The sequence below is a fragment of the Danio rerio genome, chromosome 6, assembly GCF_049306965.1.
Source record: "Danio rerio strain Tuebingen ecotype United States chromosome 6, GRCz12tu, whole genome shotgun sequence".
Taxonomy (NCBI): domain Eukaryota; kingdom Metazoa; phylum Chordata; class Actinopteri; order Cypriniformes; family Danionidae; genus Danio; species Danio rerio.
Window position 1 is genome coordinate 37,739,395 of NC_133181.1, and position 15,705 is coordinate 37,755,099.

At 34.2% G+C, this 15,705-nt stretch overlaps 1 protein-coding gene across 1 annotated transcript in view; it reads right to left on the bottom strand.

Annotated features, from left to right (window-relative positions):
• nos1apa (nitric oxide synthase 1 (neuronal) adaptor protein a) overlaps positions 1–15,705 on the bottom strand; it is a 174,623-nt gene that overhangs the window by 54,904 nt on the left and 104,014 nt on the right. Inside the window, exons 5-6 of the mRNA XM_021477186.3 lie at positions 13,142–13,250; positions 4,317–4,458 (exon numbers count right to left, since the gene is read on the bottom strand). Coding sequence (XP_021332861.1) covers positions 4,317–4,458; positions 13,142–13,250 — 251 coding nt within the window. The remainder of the gene's footprint in view (positions 1–4,316; positions 4,459–13,141; positions 13,251–15,705) is intronic.

Sequence of the window (15,705 nt, forward strand, 5' to 3'; positions counted from 1 at the left end):
ATATGACTAATAAGAGATGTTTTTAAATAACAAGGAGTGATAAAGTGACAGATGAATAGACACATAGACAGACAGACAGACAGACATAGATAGACAGACAGACAGACAGACAGACAGACAGACATACCTGTACATACATACATACATACATACATACATAGACAAACAGAAAGACAGACAGACAGACAGACAGACAGATACAGTAAATAGACAGATAGACATATAGACAGACAAACAGACAGACAGACAGACAGACAGACAGACAGACAGACAGACAGACAGACAGACAGACAGACAGAGCCAGGCAACCAGACATACATAGATAGATAGATAGATAGATAGATAGATAGATAGATAGATAGATAGATAGATAGATAGATAGATAGATAGATAGATAGATAGATAGATAGATAGATAGATAGATAGATAGATAGATAGATAGATAGATGGATAGACATATAGACAGACATGGATGGACCGACAGACAGATAGACAGACAGACAAATATATAGACATATAGACAGACAGATAGATAAACAGACAGACAGACAGATAAATAAACAGATAGACAGGTAAACAGATAGACGGATCGACAGATTGATATATATATATATGTATATACACACACACACACACACACACACACACACACGGACGGACGGACGGACGGACGGACACACACACACACACACACACGGACGGACGGACGGACGGACGGACGGACGGACGGACGGACGGACGGACGGACGGACGGACGGACGGACGGACGGACGGACGGACGGACGGACGGACGGACGGACGGACGGACGGACGGACGGACGGACGGACGGACGGACGGACGGACGGACGGACGGACGGACGGACGGACGGACGGACGGACGGACGGACGGACGGACGGACAGACAGACAGACAGACAGACAGACAGACAGACAGACAGACAGATAGATAGATAGATAGATAGATAGATCAATATACATACTGTTAGCATGATCTAATAAACATGCTGAAGTCAAATATAAATGTGCCATATAACTGTGCTACCATTACATTCAAATACAATTTAGATGACTGAATTATGGCTATTTTAGGGTGACAATTTGACCTAGATCATAAACTGTGTATTGTGTTACTGTACATAACACAAGAGTTAAAATAGGAAAGACTGGAGGTCAGAGTCATTTACCCCACACTGAACAACATGTATTGGGACACCGTCCTTCACAGAACTTCACTGGCATTTCCACAAAAACAGTAAAAATAAAAATAAATCTAGACAGTAAACAAAACAAGATCACACCCAGTCTAAATGATGAACATGCCCTGAGTTGATACGAATCTTCTTATTTATTTTATTTCAGTAGATCAGCTCAAAACCCCTTATTTTCTCCATCTGTCTAATGTAAAAAAAAAGACATTTATTTGTTGTTATTACTTAATTCAATTACTGACATACTTAAATATCTAATAATTACATCCAAAGCCACAGATTTAAAGAAGAGCACACCAGCACCACTCCTGTCAGGTAACAACAGCAAACTGATGCCACTATTGAACATAAGCCATCTGGAAAAGGTTGTGATTCCTTAATTCTTGCTGAGACATTATAATGGTAGGGTCAAAATTCTGCATAAACAGCGTGAAAGCATGTATTCATCCTGCCTTGTATTAATAGGCTGCTTGTGGATTAACAGTGTGAGGTAATGGTGTGAGGCTTATTTTCTTGGCACACTTTGGGTCCCATTGTACCAACTGAGCACAGTTTGCTGACCACAGTGTATGACAACTACACCCAGCAGGAAAAATATTGTATATGTAACAAAACTAAAATCATCTCAATTGAGTATCTTGAAAATGACAACTATCTCAGCAAAAACACTACTGGAATGTGCATTCGCATTATAAATGTGTAAGTAAGCTGCTTAAAAATTGATTCAATGCATGACTATTGAAATCGGTTTGGATGTTAAATGAATCACGATAAATGTTTGAACCGCAAAGAACAATGTGTTTACTCCACACTTGCTTAACCTGTAATAACACTGAACAAAATGTTGCAGATAGTTTAAAGGGACGAATAGTGTGGTTGTTGATATTGAGGAAGCTCCGTCTTAAGTGAAGTGGAGATGCATGCATGATCTCTCCCATTTGTGGAGCCAATTCAATTACCATTTCAATCATATTATTAAACTGATGACAGTGAAGATAAACAAGTGATGACAAGCAATAATAAAAAGCTGAACGCTGACAACAATAGAAAGTATTTTGAAAATTTTAGCTAATTTGTTCTCAGTTCTCTCTTTTTACTCTCTGTTTCTCTCTCTGCCTCTCTCCATGTTTCACTCACTCTTAAAGAGCATTTCACAAGTCTGTAAAGAACTTTTAAAACTATAAAGAATGCTCTTTATAGCCTTATGTAAAGATGCAATAAAGACAGAATTATTAGCCCCTGTTTTTTTTTTAATTTAATGAAAAATGAGTTTTTCAACACATTTCTAAACATAATAGCAAATAACTAATTTCTAATAACTGATTTATTTCATCTTTGGCATGATGACAGTAAATAATATTTTACTAGATATTTTTCAAGACACTTCTATACAGCATGAAGTGACAATTAAAGGCTTAATTAAGGTAATTAGGTTAACTAAACAGGTTAGAGTAATTAGGCAAGTTATTGTATAACGATGGTTAGTTCTGTAGACTATCAAAAAATATATATTTAGCTTAAAGAAGCTAATAATTTTGACCTTAAAATGGTTTTTAAAAAATTCAAAACTGCTTTTTATTCTAACCAAATAAGACAAATAAGACTCTCTTCAGAAGAAAAAAATATTATCAGACATACTGTGAAAATGTCCTGGCTCTGTTAGACATCATTTGAAAAACAAAAACAAAAAAAGAGGGCTAATAATTCTGACTTTAACTGTATTTATTTTTGGTGGGTGAGATGGGAAAGGGGAAACATTATTTGAAGGCTAGAAAATGTAGAAAGGTTGTTTATTACAAAAAAATCCCAAGCCATAAAAACTACATACAAAGTAAGGCTGTACGATTAATCAATTTTAAACCAAAATCGCGATTTGAAGAGGTGCGATTTTTAAATCACAAAAGCTGCAATTTTTTTGATGGTTATTAAAGAAGCGCGGTGCTCTTTTTTTAATATCACTAGGAAACGACTGAATCAGCTGGTGGATTGTGCATGAGTGCTGCTGTTGATGTTGTTATGATTGTAATATTTAATACTATTGTGATATTCAAAATTTGCAAATAATACAGCTCTGGATAACTTGAAACAAGTCTCTCCTCCATCATTAAAAGTTCTCCGTAGTCATCTTGACAACACAAACACTGCTGTCACCTCACCTGAAACTGCCTCTGCTTTCATTTGATTAAAAAATTTAAAAGATACAACTGACGTAACATGCTTTTTTTGCTCAGGGTTGACTTTTATTTCAACAGCGAACACACAGCGCACAACAGCAAAAACGCAAAACACACCATTAATAAGCCATTCAAAAGATGCCCTTCTGAACGCAAAAATCACGTTCACTGAGAACAGCGCCTTATGTAGCAAAAAATAAAAAAAAATACTAAGTTATATTTTTAATTGTTTAACTGATACTATTAATCGTTTACAAATGCACCCTTTCGGTTAACGGTTAATCGGTTATTTTGAGCATCCCTAGTGTACACTCATACAAGTTACATAAGACAATGAACTATGCCAGTTTTGGGAACTATTTGCTATTCCTCCTGTGTGGAAAAAGTGATTATTAAGGTCTCTCTGTCCTAACACCATGACAGTGGAATTGTTAAACCTTGAGTACAATCCACGTGACACTGCAGTGTGTTGGTGCTACAGGGAATCCTGCACGGATTAGAAGCAGTGTGTGGGTGAATGGAAACTCATCTGCATTTAAAAGGAAAAACCTGTCCAGAGGGAGCTGTGGGAGGATGATCAGCCAGAACTCAAGGCCCGAGCACCGCCAGAGCTGCACCTTCGGGCACAAGCAATCAGAGGTTGCTGTTCCCTGCTGCCTATCAAAGCCCTGCCACAGATACTTCCTTTAACTCACTTGCACCAGATACCTAGAACAACAGCATGGATTTTTACCTTTGCTAAATCAAAGTGTGTCAGAGATCAGCGGCAAGTAACATCACTCACTTTAATCTTGTAACACCAGGTTCAAGGGGCTCAAATAGACAATCAATTAGGAGGAGTTTGAAGTATAAAAACGGATTTGAAAGAAGACGACGCTTGTAATAGACACTGGATAACATTGAAGTGGAAAGAACAGAGGATATAGTATCATACCTGCTACTCCAGAGTCTGTGCATGTCTTGTCAGCATCGCCGTCTTCTTGGCCGTCTGCGTTTTGCTGTGTGTGCTGAAGGCTAAGTTTATGACAGACCTCAAAGGCTTGACCCACCGTCCGCACTATCCGCATGGCTTGGCTCTAAAGAGAAATGAGGAAGAGTTTAGTTTCGTTAATGGACTGAATTCGTAGTTCATATTTTAATAAAAAAATAACAAAATAACTGAGCCAAAAGTAAAAACTTAACTTCATTAAGATTTTTTAAGTACTCTACTAGTATTATTTGACAAAACACTCCAGAAAAAGAAATGACTGGATGTGTAAATTCAATTGCAGCAAATGGATGAGGTTTTCTTGATAATGAATACTACTTTTGCTATTTTAATGAATGAATGAATCAATCAATCAATCAATCAATCAATCAATCAATTAATCAATCAATGTATGCCTGAAGTATCAATAGGGGTGTCAAAATGAATTGTTTCTTCGGTGCACTGTGATGCAGATGCAGACAATTCGTCATCGTATTCAGTAATAGATCCGATAAAGATAAATAGATTGCGTATTGATGTTATTTATCTTATATGTGATATATTATCGTAGCTTACTATGGTGAGGGAGGCGAGCAAGAGTAATTAAAACACTCCAACTACTTAAAAAAAACTCTGCACAATTCATTGCGTGTGAGTTTGCTGGACAGTCTTTCACTGACACTAAAGTTACAGCAGAAGCCTCTATTTCACTGCTGTGGATAAATGAAAGCTGTAAAATCTTTGACCTTTTAACCTTTGACCTGCTGGTGTGGCGTTTTCTCTCCTCTTGTCTGTTACAGCAATATATGTGGATCCAGACATGAGTGTCTCTGCATAGTGAGTTTTCTCCACCACGTCTATCCCGGATCAGCTGTGATCGCCGTTGTTGTTTATCAGCGTCACTTAAAGGTGACACTAATCTGCAGGCATTTTTTGCTATTTCTGCTGAAAATTTTGTAGAAATCTTTTGCGGATTTATTTTTATTATTTTGGGAGTATCGTAACTTAAAACTTAATATATGAAAAAAAAAAATCTTTTAACTTTTATTTAATGTTTTACAATAATATATCTATCATATAATATAAATACTAAAAGACAAAAAATATTACAATACAAACTGTATTGTAAATAAATCAAATAAACACTTTCATATTAATATTATTACTCAAATGAATTTAAAATATAAATTTACACACATTTAAACAAGTACATAAAAAAACTCGATGGGCTAACAATCTGCGAAAAGCTGTGTATTTCTGCGTATGCATATTCTGTGTAAGCCAACCAAGTCATCGGTGAACAGCGGCAGAGCATTAGAGCCAATCACAGCCTTTTCTGTAGATGGCGTAGGCATCATATAAGGCATCAAATTATAGGCATTTAACAACTTGCTTGACAACTCTCAAAAGGCAAGTGGAAAAATATTTACATTTGTTTATTTGCTATAAATGCTCATGTTGTTCTGTGCATGCACTTGAGTTTCGTTTGATGCAATTAATAGGAGTGTTTTCTTTGAGCAGGTAAAATTAAGGGCACAGATCATATATCCGACTGCTTGTATTAAAGGAAATTAATTGTTTAATCGTTTTTACAAATATCCAGAAAGTGTATTTATAAATGATACTTTTTAATGCAAGAATTCTTGTGCTGTGAAGTAAAATATAAACTTGTGTATGGAAACCATCGTCAATGTACCATGATGCAGAGAGATATCGAATTGAACCGAATCGATGGCATTATAGTTGTAACAGAACTGAACCATGAGACCAGTGTAGGTTCACACCTCTAAATATCAGTGTGCTTTGACTGATGAATGAGTTATGCATATTCTGCTAACAATTGAAAGTAATTGCTTTTGGAATTATGAGACAATTCTTTAAATTTTATATGAGCGGTTACATTTAAATATCTTTAAAAATACAAATCAAAATATTTGTCACACAAAATCATATGTTTTATTTCCAAGTAAACTATGTATATATTTTTTTACACATTACAATTGTGCCCCGAGATCAGGATTTAATCCATGCCAGTTTACTAAATATGAGAGCTGTTTATAGAACATCAAATTTAATTCTAATTGAAAGTTGCACTGACACTCCTTTTTTTTCAGGTTTAATTTTGTGAAATCAACTGGTTCATAGCAATCTTTTAAAATTGAAAGCAAACGATTGAATGACTGGATGGATGGAGATAATTTTTTACAGACTGAAAGTTAAAGCTAAAGTCTAACAAAAACTGAGCTTATAAACATTTTCAATTTCACAACAATTTCACATCAGAAGAGTGAGGAAAGAAACCAAGTTGTTTTGAAGATGACTGTGAAAGGTCATAATCAGGGTAAAAAGCTCTGAAGTAGAGTCTGAGAACCAAACAAAGAGACTCAAACAAAAGAGAGATTTTGTGATATGACTCATACCTGCTAATTTGATTAATCATGACATCTTTTGATTCCCTTCCCACACTTTTAATTCACGCTGTGTTGATTGCCAGCAAATGCAAAAAGCAGGAATGCTGCCAAACATACAATTAAAATATTTTAGAGATGCTCTAAATACGTGTGTATTAAGTGATTTCACATATAATGGTTTCCCCCAAATGCAAGGAAATAATTATAATATAAAAGAATTTCGGAGGGAAAAAATTACACTAATTAAATTAAATAATTTATAATTAATACTTAATAATAAAATTTTGTAATCTAATTTTAGTTTAATAATAAGAATAGAAAAACGATATGTCTTATATATAGAGTAGAGAACTTGAGAATAGAGAATTGAAGAGGATAAAAAAGGTTTTTGAAAATAGTCCTAAGATATGTGTTGTTCAGTAGCTTTAGGAGAACTTTAATAAAAGGTTTTGATCCACTTCAAATTAGGGCTGCATGATATTGGAAAATTTTGACATTACAATATTTTATTTTACTCCGATATACAGTTGAATTCAAAATTATTAGCCCCCCTAGGAATTTATTTTTCTTTTTTTAAATATTTTCCAAATCATGGTTAGCAGAGCAAGGCAATTTTCACTGTATGTCTGATAATATTTTTTTTTCTTCTGGAGAAAGTCTTATTTGTTTTGGCTAAAACAAAACCAGTTATTTTTAAAACTAATTTCAAGGTCAAAATTATTAGCCCCTTTAAGCTATATTTTTTTTCGATAGTCTACAGAACAAACTATTGCTATACAATAACTTGTCTATACCCTAACCTGCCTAGTTAACCTAATTAACCTATTTAAGACTTTAAATGTCACTTTAAGCTGCATAGAAGTGTCTTGAAAACTGTCTAGTCAAATATTATTTACTGTCATCATGGCAAAGATAAAATAAATCAGTTATTAGATATGAGTCATTAAAACTATTTTGTTTAGAAATGTGATAAAAAAATTACTCCCTGTTAAACAGAAATTGGTGAAAAAATAAACAGGGGGGCTAATAATTCTGACTTCAACTGTTTATTGCAGTATGAATCCAACTTCACCAGCTTGAATAGCTCCATTGAGAAAGAATTCATTAATTTAGACTGATTGGGATTATTCTGGAAGATTATAGGGATTATATTTGACTGTTATTGAGAAGATAAAAGTGAAATATTTAACATCACAATATTCAGTTGCAGAAATTGAATAATCAAATGTAAAATAACATCTTCATTGTATAAATAATTCAGTAAATACATCTTTATTAGTTACAAAGAGTATACATTCATGTGCCTTAATAAATTAAACTCTCATTGTTGAACTGTGGCTCCTGGTAAACTATAATCCTAACATTTGAACTCAACACTGCACTTCCTGCGACGTAAGTATTGTGGATGCGGATAATGTGATATCCATGCTGAAATGATATATTGTACAGCCCTACTTCAGATGTTGACTACTATAGAGATGGGATCACTTTTTTTCCAGACATCAAATGATAAAAACATTTGACTACCAATCAGGGGCAGATTTAGGGATTTGGAGACCCTAAGAAAATCCAGGTATGGGGTCCTAGCATTGAAACTCAAAACATTCTCTTTCTATATAGTTTTTTTTCTTCTACACACATATATATATATATATATATATATATATATATATATATATATATATATATATATATATATATATATATATATATATATATTTATATATATATATATATATATATATATATATATATATATATTTAAGAGGACCCTAAAAAATCTAACTAATCTTTTAGTTTCACCAGCCATATCACCCTGCATATGGTTGCTTACTGTAGCTAAGCAGAGTTGAGCCTGGTCAGTACCTGGATGAGAGACCACATGGGAAAACTAGGTTGCTGTTAGAAGTGCTGTTAGTGAGACCAGCAGGGGGTGCTCAAACTGTGGTCTGTGTGAGTCCTAATGCCCCAGTATAGTGAAGGGGCCACTATACTCTCATACAGTCTATTTACTGTCTATTTAAAATGAGCTGAATCCACACAACTTTTAAGGTTTTATTGGGTTCAAATGAAATGTTTACGTTCAATCCAGTTAAATCTGCAAAATAAATTAAGTTAATTGATTCGTACTAAAACAACATGAAGGAATTGTGTAGAACCCAGCATGTTTTACAGTGTAGTTATTGTTATATTATCATTCTTGGTGTGAAAACTCCTTAAAGACTTAAACAATGGATCAATCTGCCAACCCAAGAAGATTCTAGAGCAAAACAAAAACTGCCTATTCAAGAAAGTGGTGACAATCTGTTAACAGCAATACTAGTGATGGCGAAAAAAGGAAAGACAATATTATACGGACTAAACTGTTTAAGTGTAGAGACAATAAAAGTAAAAAGATCAACGTAAATCTATTCTCAATGTATTGAATGCACACTTGAGCAACTGATGTGAAATAACTCAGAGCGGCTTTATAATGAACAGAGATGCTGAAGACAAATATGCCAGACAGGCTTTCAACTCAAATGAGTGACTTTTTTCCCCTTAACAATCTTTGTTAAATAAGAATAATTCTTTTGTCATGATTTAACCAATAGTCAATGGGAAATTCCAACATTTATGATGAGATGTGGGTAATATTGACTAAGAGTGCATTCTGTATGTCAAGATTTCATAGGAAATGATTTCAGTGCTACTTTGTTTTAGTATCTCATTACAGTGTGCTCATTCTGTATGCTGTATGCAATTTCACATTCAAAGGAGACCGAGAAAAAAAACAAAACAAAGTTGTTTGAAGATGACTAGAAAGTTGTATTCACATTAGTTAGTGTCTGTGATGTCTCTTGCCGCTTTTTGATGTGAAAAACCTGCTCAGACTTAAAAAATAAACAATGCACATTTTAGTTTCAGTGAATAAAAAGTGATGCCAATTTGCATTTAGGTCTATCTTTTACTGCTTCCTTTCTATATGTGCAATTTTACTTTGAATCTTTTAATATATATATATATATATATATATATATATATATATATATATATATATATATATATATATATATATATATATATATATATATATATATATATATATATATATATATATATATATATATATATATATAATTATATGTGATATTTAATGTTGATTTTTAATTCAATTTAAGTTTATTTGTATAGCTCTTTTTAGAATAATTATTGTTTCAACACAGCTTTACATTAATTTACTATCAAAATCAGAAAACTTAAGGAGTTGTGTAAAGGATGGACATTCTATTGTATATAAACATAGTTAACTTGCATTTATGAACTATATAATGTCCTTCCAAAAAAAGCCGATGTCAATGAAGTGTATTGGTGTAGTGTACTGTTGTGTTACTGTTACTAAGCACCAACTTTGGATTTGGAAATGAAACGATGAATTATAATTTTATCTATGGCAGGGCTCGAAATTAACTTTTTTACTTGGTAGCACCGGTGCTCCCAACTTCAAAAATTTAGGAGCACCAGAAAAAATTTAGGAGCACCCACCAAAAATGACTGAGCACCGCTGCAAATTGTATTTTAAGAGACTTATGGTATTTTAAAACAACATCAATTAGGACTAACAAAAACCAGAAACAACTATAACTAATGCTGAGATGACATTGATATTTGTGTGCAATAATTCCAAAATGTGTATGTCTAATAATTCTAGAATATTAATGATGATGAAAATGACAATAATAGTAACAATGAATTACATTTCTCATCATCATGCTGCCTTGAATGTGCTTAAATGTAAGTTATCTGCTATAAAAAGTCTGTTACTTTATGAAAAATAAATGTATAGTTTGCATCAAACAAAAATGAAGCATTGCAGTAAGAAATATTTATTTTGTACTGCTAAACAGCATATATATGCATGTCAGTTTAATAAATAATATTTCTGCTGCAAAACAAACAAAAGATTATAATAAAATATTAAATTCAAGGCTGAAAGCTGCAAAACAGTCATCAGTAACTAAATTAAAAAAAAAATATATATATATACACCTCAAGAAAGAATAGACAAAAGAAAGTAAGTAAAGTCTCACTTCTATCACTCTTTAAAAGTTTTGGTTTCAGTTTGTGTCAATTTAAATGTTCCGTCTGAGCTGATTTTCATTTTTCTGTGTTTGTGGAAAAGCAGGCGAGTCAGCCGACCCAATTTATGAGCAGGTTAAGCACCGGTGCAATACCGCTGTTTGTTATGAGACGCAGTTTCAGTGTAAACTTCGTAAAGGCGAGCTTCTTTGGCGATGATACAGTATTACATTTGACTTTTAGCGGACATTTGCGCTGAACACCCAGTGAATGCAACGCATGGAGATTCGGGCGCCTTCTCCAAGAACCCCCTTAGGTGGGGTTTTCACTTTGCAAAGCTGTGTGCTTTAAGTTTTCACACTTTAGCCGTTTGCATTTCCCCTGGACATAAAAGCTCCCTCCCTGTCATCTAACAGTGGAAAGCCTTAAGTGATTGACAGCTAATATGAACCAATATAGCGGCAGGGAAGAGCGATTCAGCACGTTTTAGAAAAAAATCAAAACAGGTCGCACTAATGCGCCCAAATATATTATGAGGTCGCATCGATTAATTTTCGGGCGCATATGCGACCAAAATGGTCGCAATTTCGAGCCCTGTATGGTGAATAATAAAAAAAATCATAAGGATAATCTGATCATATACAGCGCCTATAGAAAATCATCATAAGCCTGTGAAAATCAACCTTTACTCACATTGCATTCTTCTTTCAAAAGACCTTAGGGATAAAGTTGTAGAAAGGCACAGGTTAGGAGAAGGCTCCAATAATATTTCAAATGCTGTAAAAGTTATTTGGAATGTGATTTGATTTCAGGTTCTGTGACAAATAAAGCAATTATTTCAAAGGGGTAGTGTGTCATGATTTTTTTAAAGGCACTTTAAAAGATATTAGCTGTATAATGAAAAATGTCACAGGATTTTGTGTGGACATAGCTTAAATTAAAAGGGGTTCAGTACATGTGAACTAATGCATTTGAATATTAAACTGCAAATATACAATAATTCCTCAATTGTTCTTCATTTTTTTAAGGATTTACAGGATTGAAATGGAACATATTTAGTATGGTTTCTAAACATCCCAAACTTGAACTATGTTGCTTAAATGAACAGGTTTCATAATTCCACATTCTATACATTTTATTTATTTACAAACAAATTTGTTATTTTAAACTATTAAAAGTGTCCAGAAAAAAACAGGGAAAGATCACTTTACAGGGCTATTAACATATAAACATTAAATTATTATTTCTTAAATTAGGAAATGAACAAAAAAAGAAAAGAAAATGCATTAAAATATTTCCATTACTGATACAACAACATAAAACTAAACTAACTAATACACTATAATGTGCTATCCTGATGATGTATTTTGTCTCTGTTCATCTATACAGGCATCTTAATTTTTTTTTTTAATAAACAAGTCCCTTGAGTTTAGATCACCAATAATGTTTACACTGATTGTATTATTATTTTTAATTCACTAGTACATAAAATTTTTAACAGTGAATTTCTGTCAAACTGCTACTCAAACTACTGCAGATGATGTTATGTCTTGCATACAGTCATACCGTATTTGGCTGTTAGATGTATACGCACACTTTTATTCAAGTTTTTTTTTTCCCCATACAATTCTAGTACAGTCTGTTCTCGAAGCCCCAGTTTCTTGTGTATACAAACTCGTGTGATGATGTGATGTGTCATTGTGACAACAAGAGCCGAGAATGAAATCCTCTATATTTATAGACTGTGTAGGCTCCAGCTTTTTTCTTTACTGAAGAGAAAAGAAAATACTTGTTTTCTCTTTTATTTAGACATCAGAGATTAATTGGCAATATTAAAAATAAATATTTAAACCAGTCAAGCAGTAAAAAACTGATTCACGTCAAATCCTTTACAGAGGTGGTGGGCGTTTTTATACAGTTACTTAGCTTTTAAATGCGCCTTTGATTTAAATCCAATGCAGCGGCTTGAAAGGGATCAGAATTCGACAGCTTCAAGAACTAAAAGCACACGATGTCAGTGTATCATCTACATGTGCTGCAGCTGAATCACTGCGCTTCTCTGCATGCTAGACCGACTGAGAAGAAAAATATAGCTATTCTGAAAAGTGCACTTCAGTTTCATGGCCGAGGGCTGCTGTTCCCTTTTTCTGATGGGTTTTCTCAACTCTCTGCCCTGAAGTAAAATGAAAGAAGCACGCGAGGAGCGAAGGAACTGTCAGTAGCCTTCATTTTCTTAGAGCATCGATGACGACATTCTTTTGTCATAGAAAAACCATCAGCACTCGATGTGCTGGCTAAAAAACACACTCAAGAGATGCTTACCTTTTTCTTCGATTTGAAGACGTTGCACCGAAACACATTGCTCTGGCCATCTCTCGCTATGTAACTGAAGATCTTCAAATCTTGGGAGTCATGCGATACATAGAATATCCTATAAATGAATAAAAATAAATAAATACAATAAATGATGCTGTAAGTAATGATCAGTTTCTGGCATTGTCCCTTTCATAAGACCTCATAATTTTATTTTGTATAATAATGACCTCATAATTTTATTTTGTTTAATAATACTAATAATAATTTTGCTCTTATAGTTGTGTAAATTGCTTCCTTGTCCTCATTTGTAAGTCACTTTGGATAAAAGCATCTGCTAAATGACTAAATGTAAATCTATATTTGAGATTGGCTGATAGCCGTGCAATACTCCCAATATAACAGCACTCGTACAGCCTCCTTACCCTTGTTTATTACTCCACCCGCACAGAGTGACAGCAGATTAATAAACTCACTACAGTTATGTAACATAATGTACTTTTGATGTTTTATCAGGTGAAAATGTAGTTGTTTACATTGCAACTATGCAGCTTATTTATAAGGATAGTGCCTATTATAATTATTTATAATTTCGAAGATTCACCACATTTGCGGCCATCAGCCTGTCATACTGAGCAGAGCAAAGACGGTTGACGTTTCGCCACAGATGGTGACAGAGACTGCATAATAAGCCCTCGGAAGAGAAGAACTTCAGACTACAGCTGATCAAAACATTAGAAATCTGGTAAGTGACATTTAATCTCTCTCTCTTGTATGTTGTAGTGCTGTATTTATACCACAGTAGTTGTAGTGTGTTAAGTCTGAGATGGGACTCGTATATCAGCAATGTATGTATTTTGTGTTGGCCACTCTTTGTGTAACCCTGAGTATAACTTATTTGGTTGGTTATCTGGTTATCTGTTTGTTTCTAACTAGTCTCCTGTTTTGGTTTTTGCGTTGCTTTGGCTTTTTCAGGGTTAATTTTTCTAATATCCCGATTGCAACTGAGAAATACTTGGAAATGTCTCTAGACTGATGGCATGTCATGCCCTTCAGCCTTATAATCTTAAAATGTTAGTAATAGTCAGCTGTAGATGTTAGGGAATGGTGGAAGAAAGTAGTTCCTCATACAAAAGAATTTTATGACTTTCCATGTTTGATTTTCTTTTAATATACACCATTATGCCATTGAAATATTGTATAAACGCAATATCACACTCGTAGCAGTGCGATGTCACCTTAGCGTCACACCAGTGAAAATATACAGCCACATCACACTGCTACGAGTGTGATATTGCGTCTATATAACAGTTCGATGGCATAATTGTGTATTTAAAAATGAGGAATTACTTTCTTCCGCCATTCAGTTACATCTGCAGCTGACGTCAGAACAGCAGAAACCGTTGCCAGTTCACAGATGTCACTTTAGAGCAAGTATTTGAATGATTTTCTAGCTTAATGTCTAAAGTGATGACAAAACAGGTAATTTTGCTCATATTTTAAGACTATAAGACTGAATGGCATAAAATGCCATCAATCCACACAGATTACCTAGTATTTCTCTGTTGTAATCGTAAGATCACAAAAATTAACCCCGACAAAGCTAAAGCAAAGCAAACACTACCAGCTTCTGTGGCATAAATACAGCACTACAAAATACAAAAGAGTTTTTCTTACCTATGAACTTATTATGCGGTCTCTGTCGATACCTTGTGACGGAATATCAGCTGTCACTTTCTTAAGTAATACACAAGGGTGAATATGCGGTACGAATACGGTTATTTGCAGAGTATTGCACGGCTATCAGCCAATCAGATTCAAGAACCAGACAGAACTGTAGTATATATAAAACTCTAAATATCAAGTATTTTAACCAAAACAAAATATTTCAATAAATTTTCTACTGAAAAATATATAGGCAGCATATACAGTAAAACGAGTACAAGTATACTATTATCTTTTTAGTCTATATTGTTTCCTTATTTATCTAAACACATTTAAACCATACCTGCCAACATTTGTCCCTGAAAATCCGGGAGACCGGGGGTTTAGGTTCGGGGGTGAGGTGTCTAAACAACACTGTTGAGAACCGGGTACTGTGGTGTTAGTAAGTTAACTACTATAAAGCGTGTTTCGGGCCTCCGCTGTGATGGGATACTACACCAATGTTGGCGACCTGGGGGTTTCATAGACCATACCAAAATGCTGAGGACCGAGAGGTGGGGGTTTGGGGAATGGTTGAAATTATGGGAGTTTTCTGGGAAAAATAACAAAACGGAAGGGTGACGGGAGATGGGTCTGAAATTCAGGAGACTCCCAGGAGAAAAACAGGAGTGTTGGCAGGTACTGTATGTTTTAAACCACATTTGAAAAAGGTTAATAGTTCACCTTCTTTAGGGCAATTAGGGTGCTTTCACATCTGTAGTTCGCTTCATTTGGTCCAGAGCAAAGGCAATAAATGATACATTGTTGCATTTTCTGCTGTCTTTGGGTCGTTTTCACACCACACTGCTGGCTTTGGTTTGAACCAGTTAAACGAACCAAATTGCAGTCATCTGACAAAATCCACATCT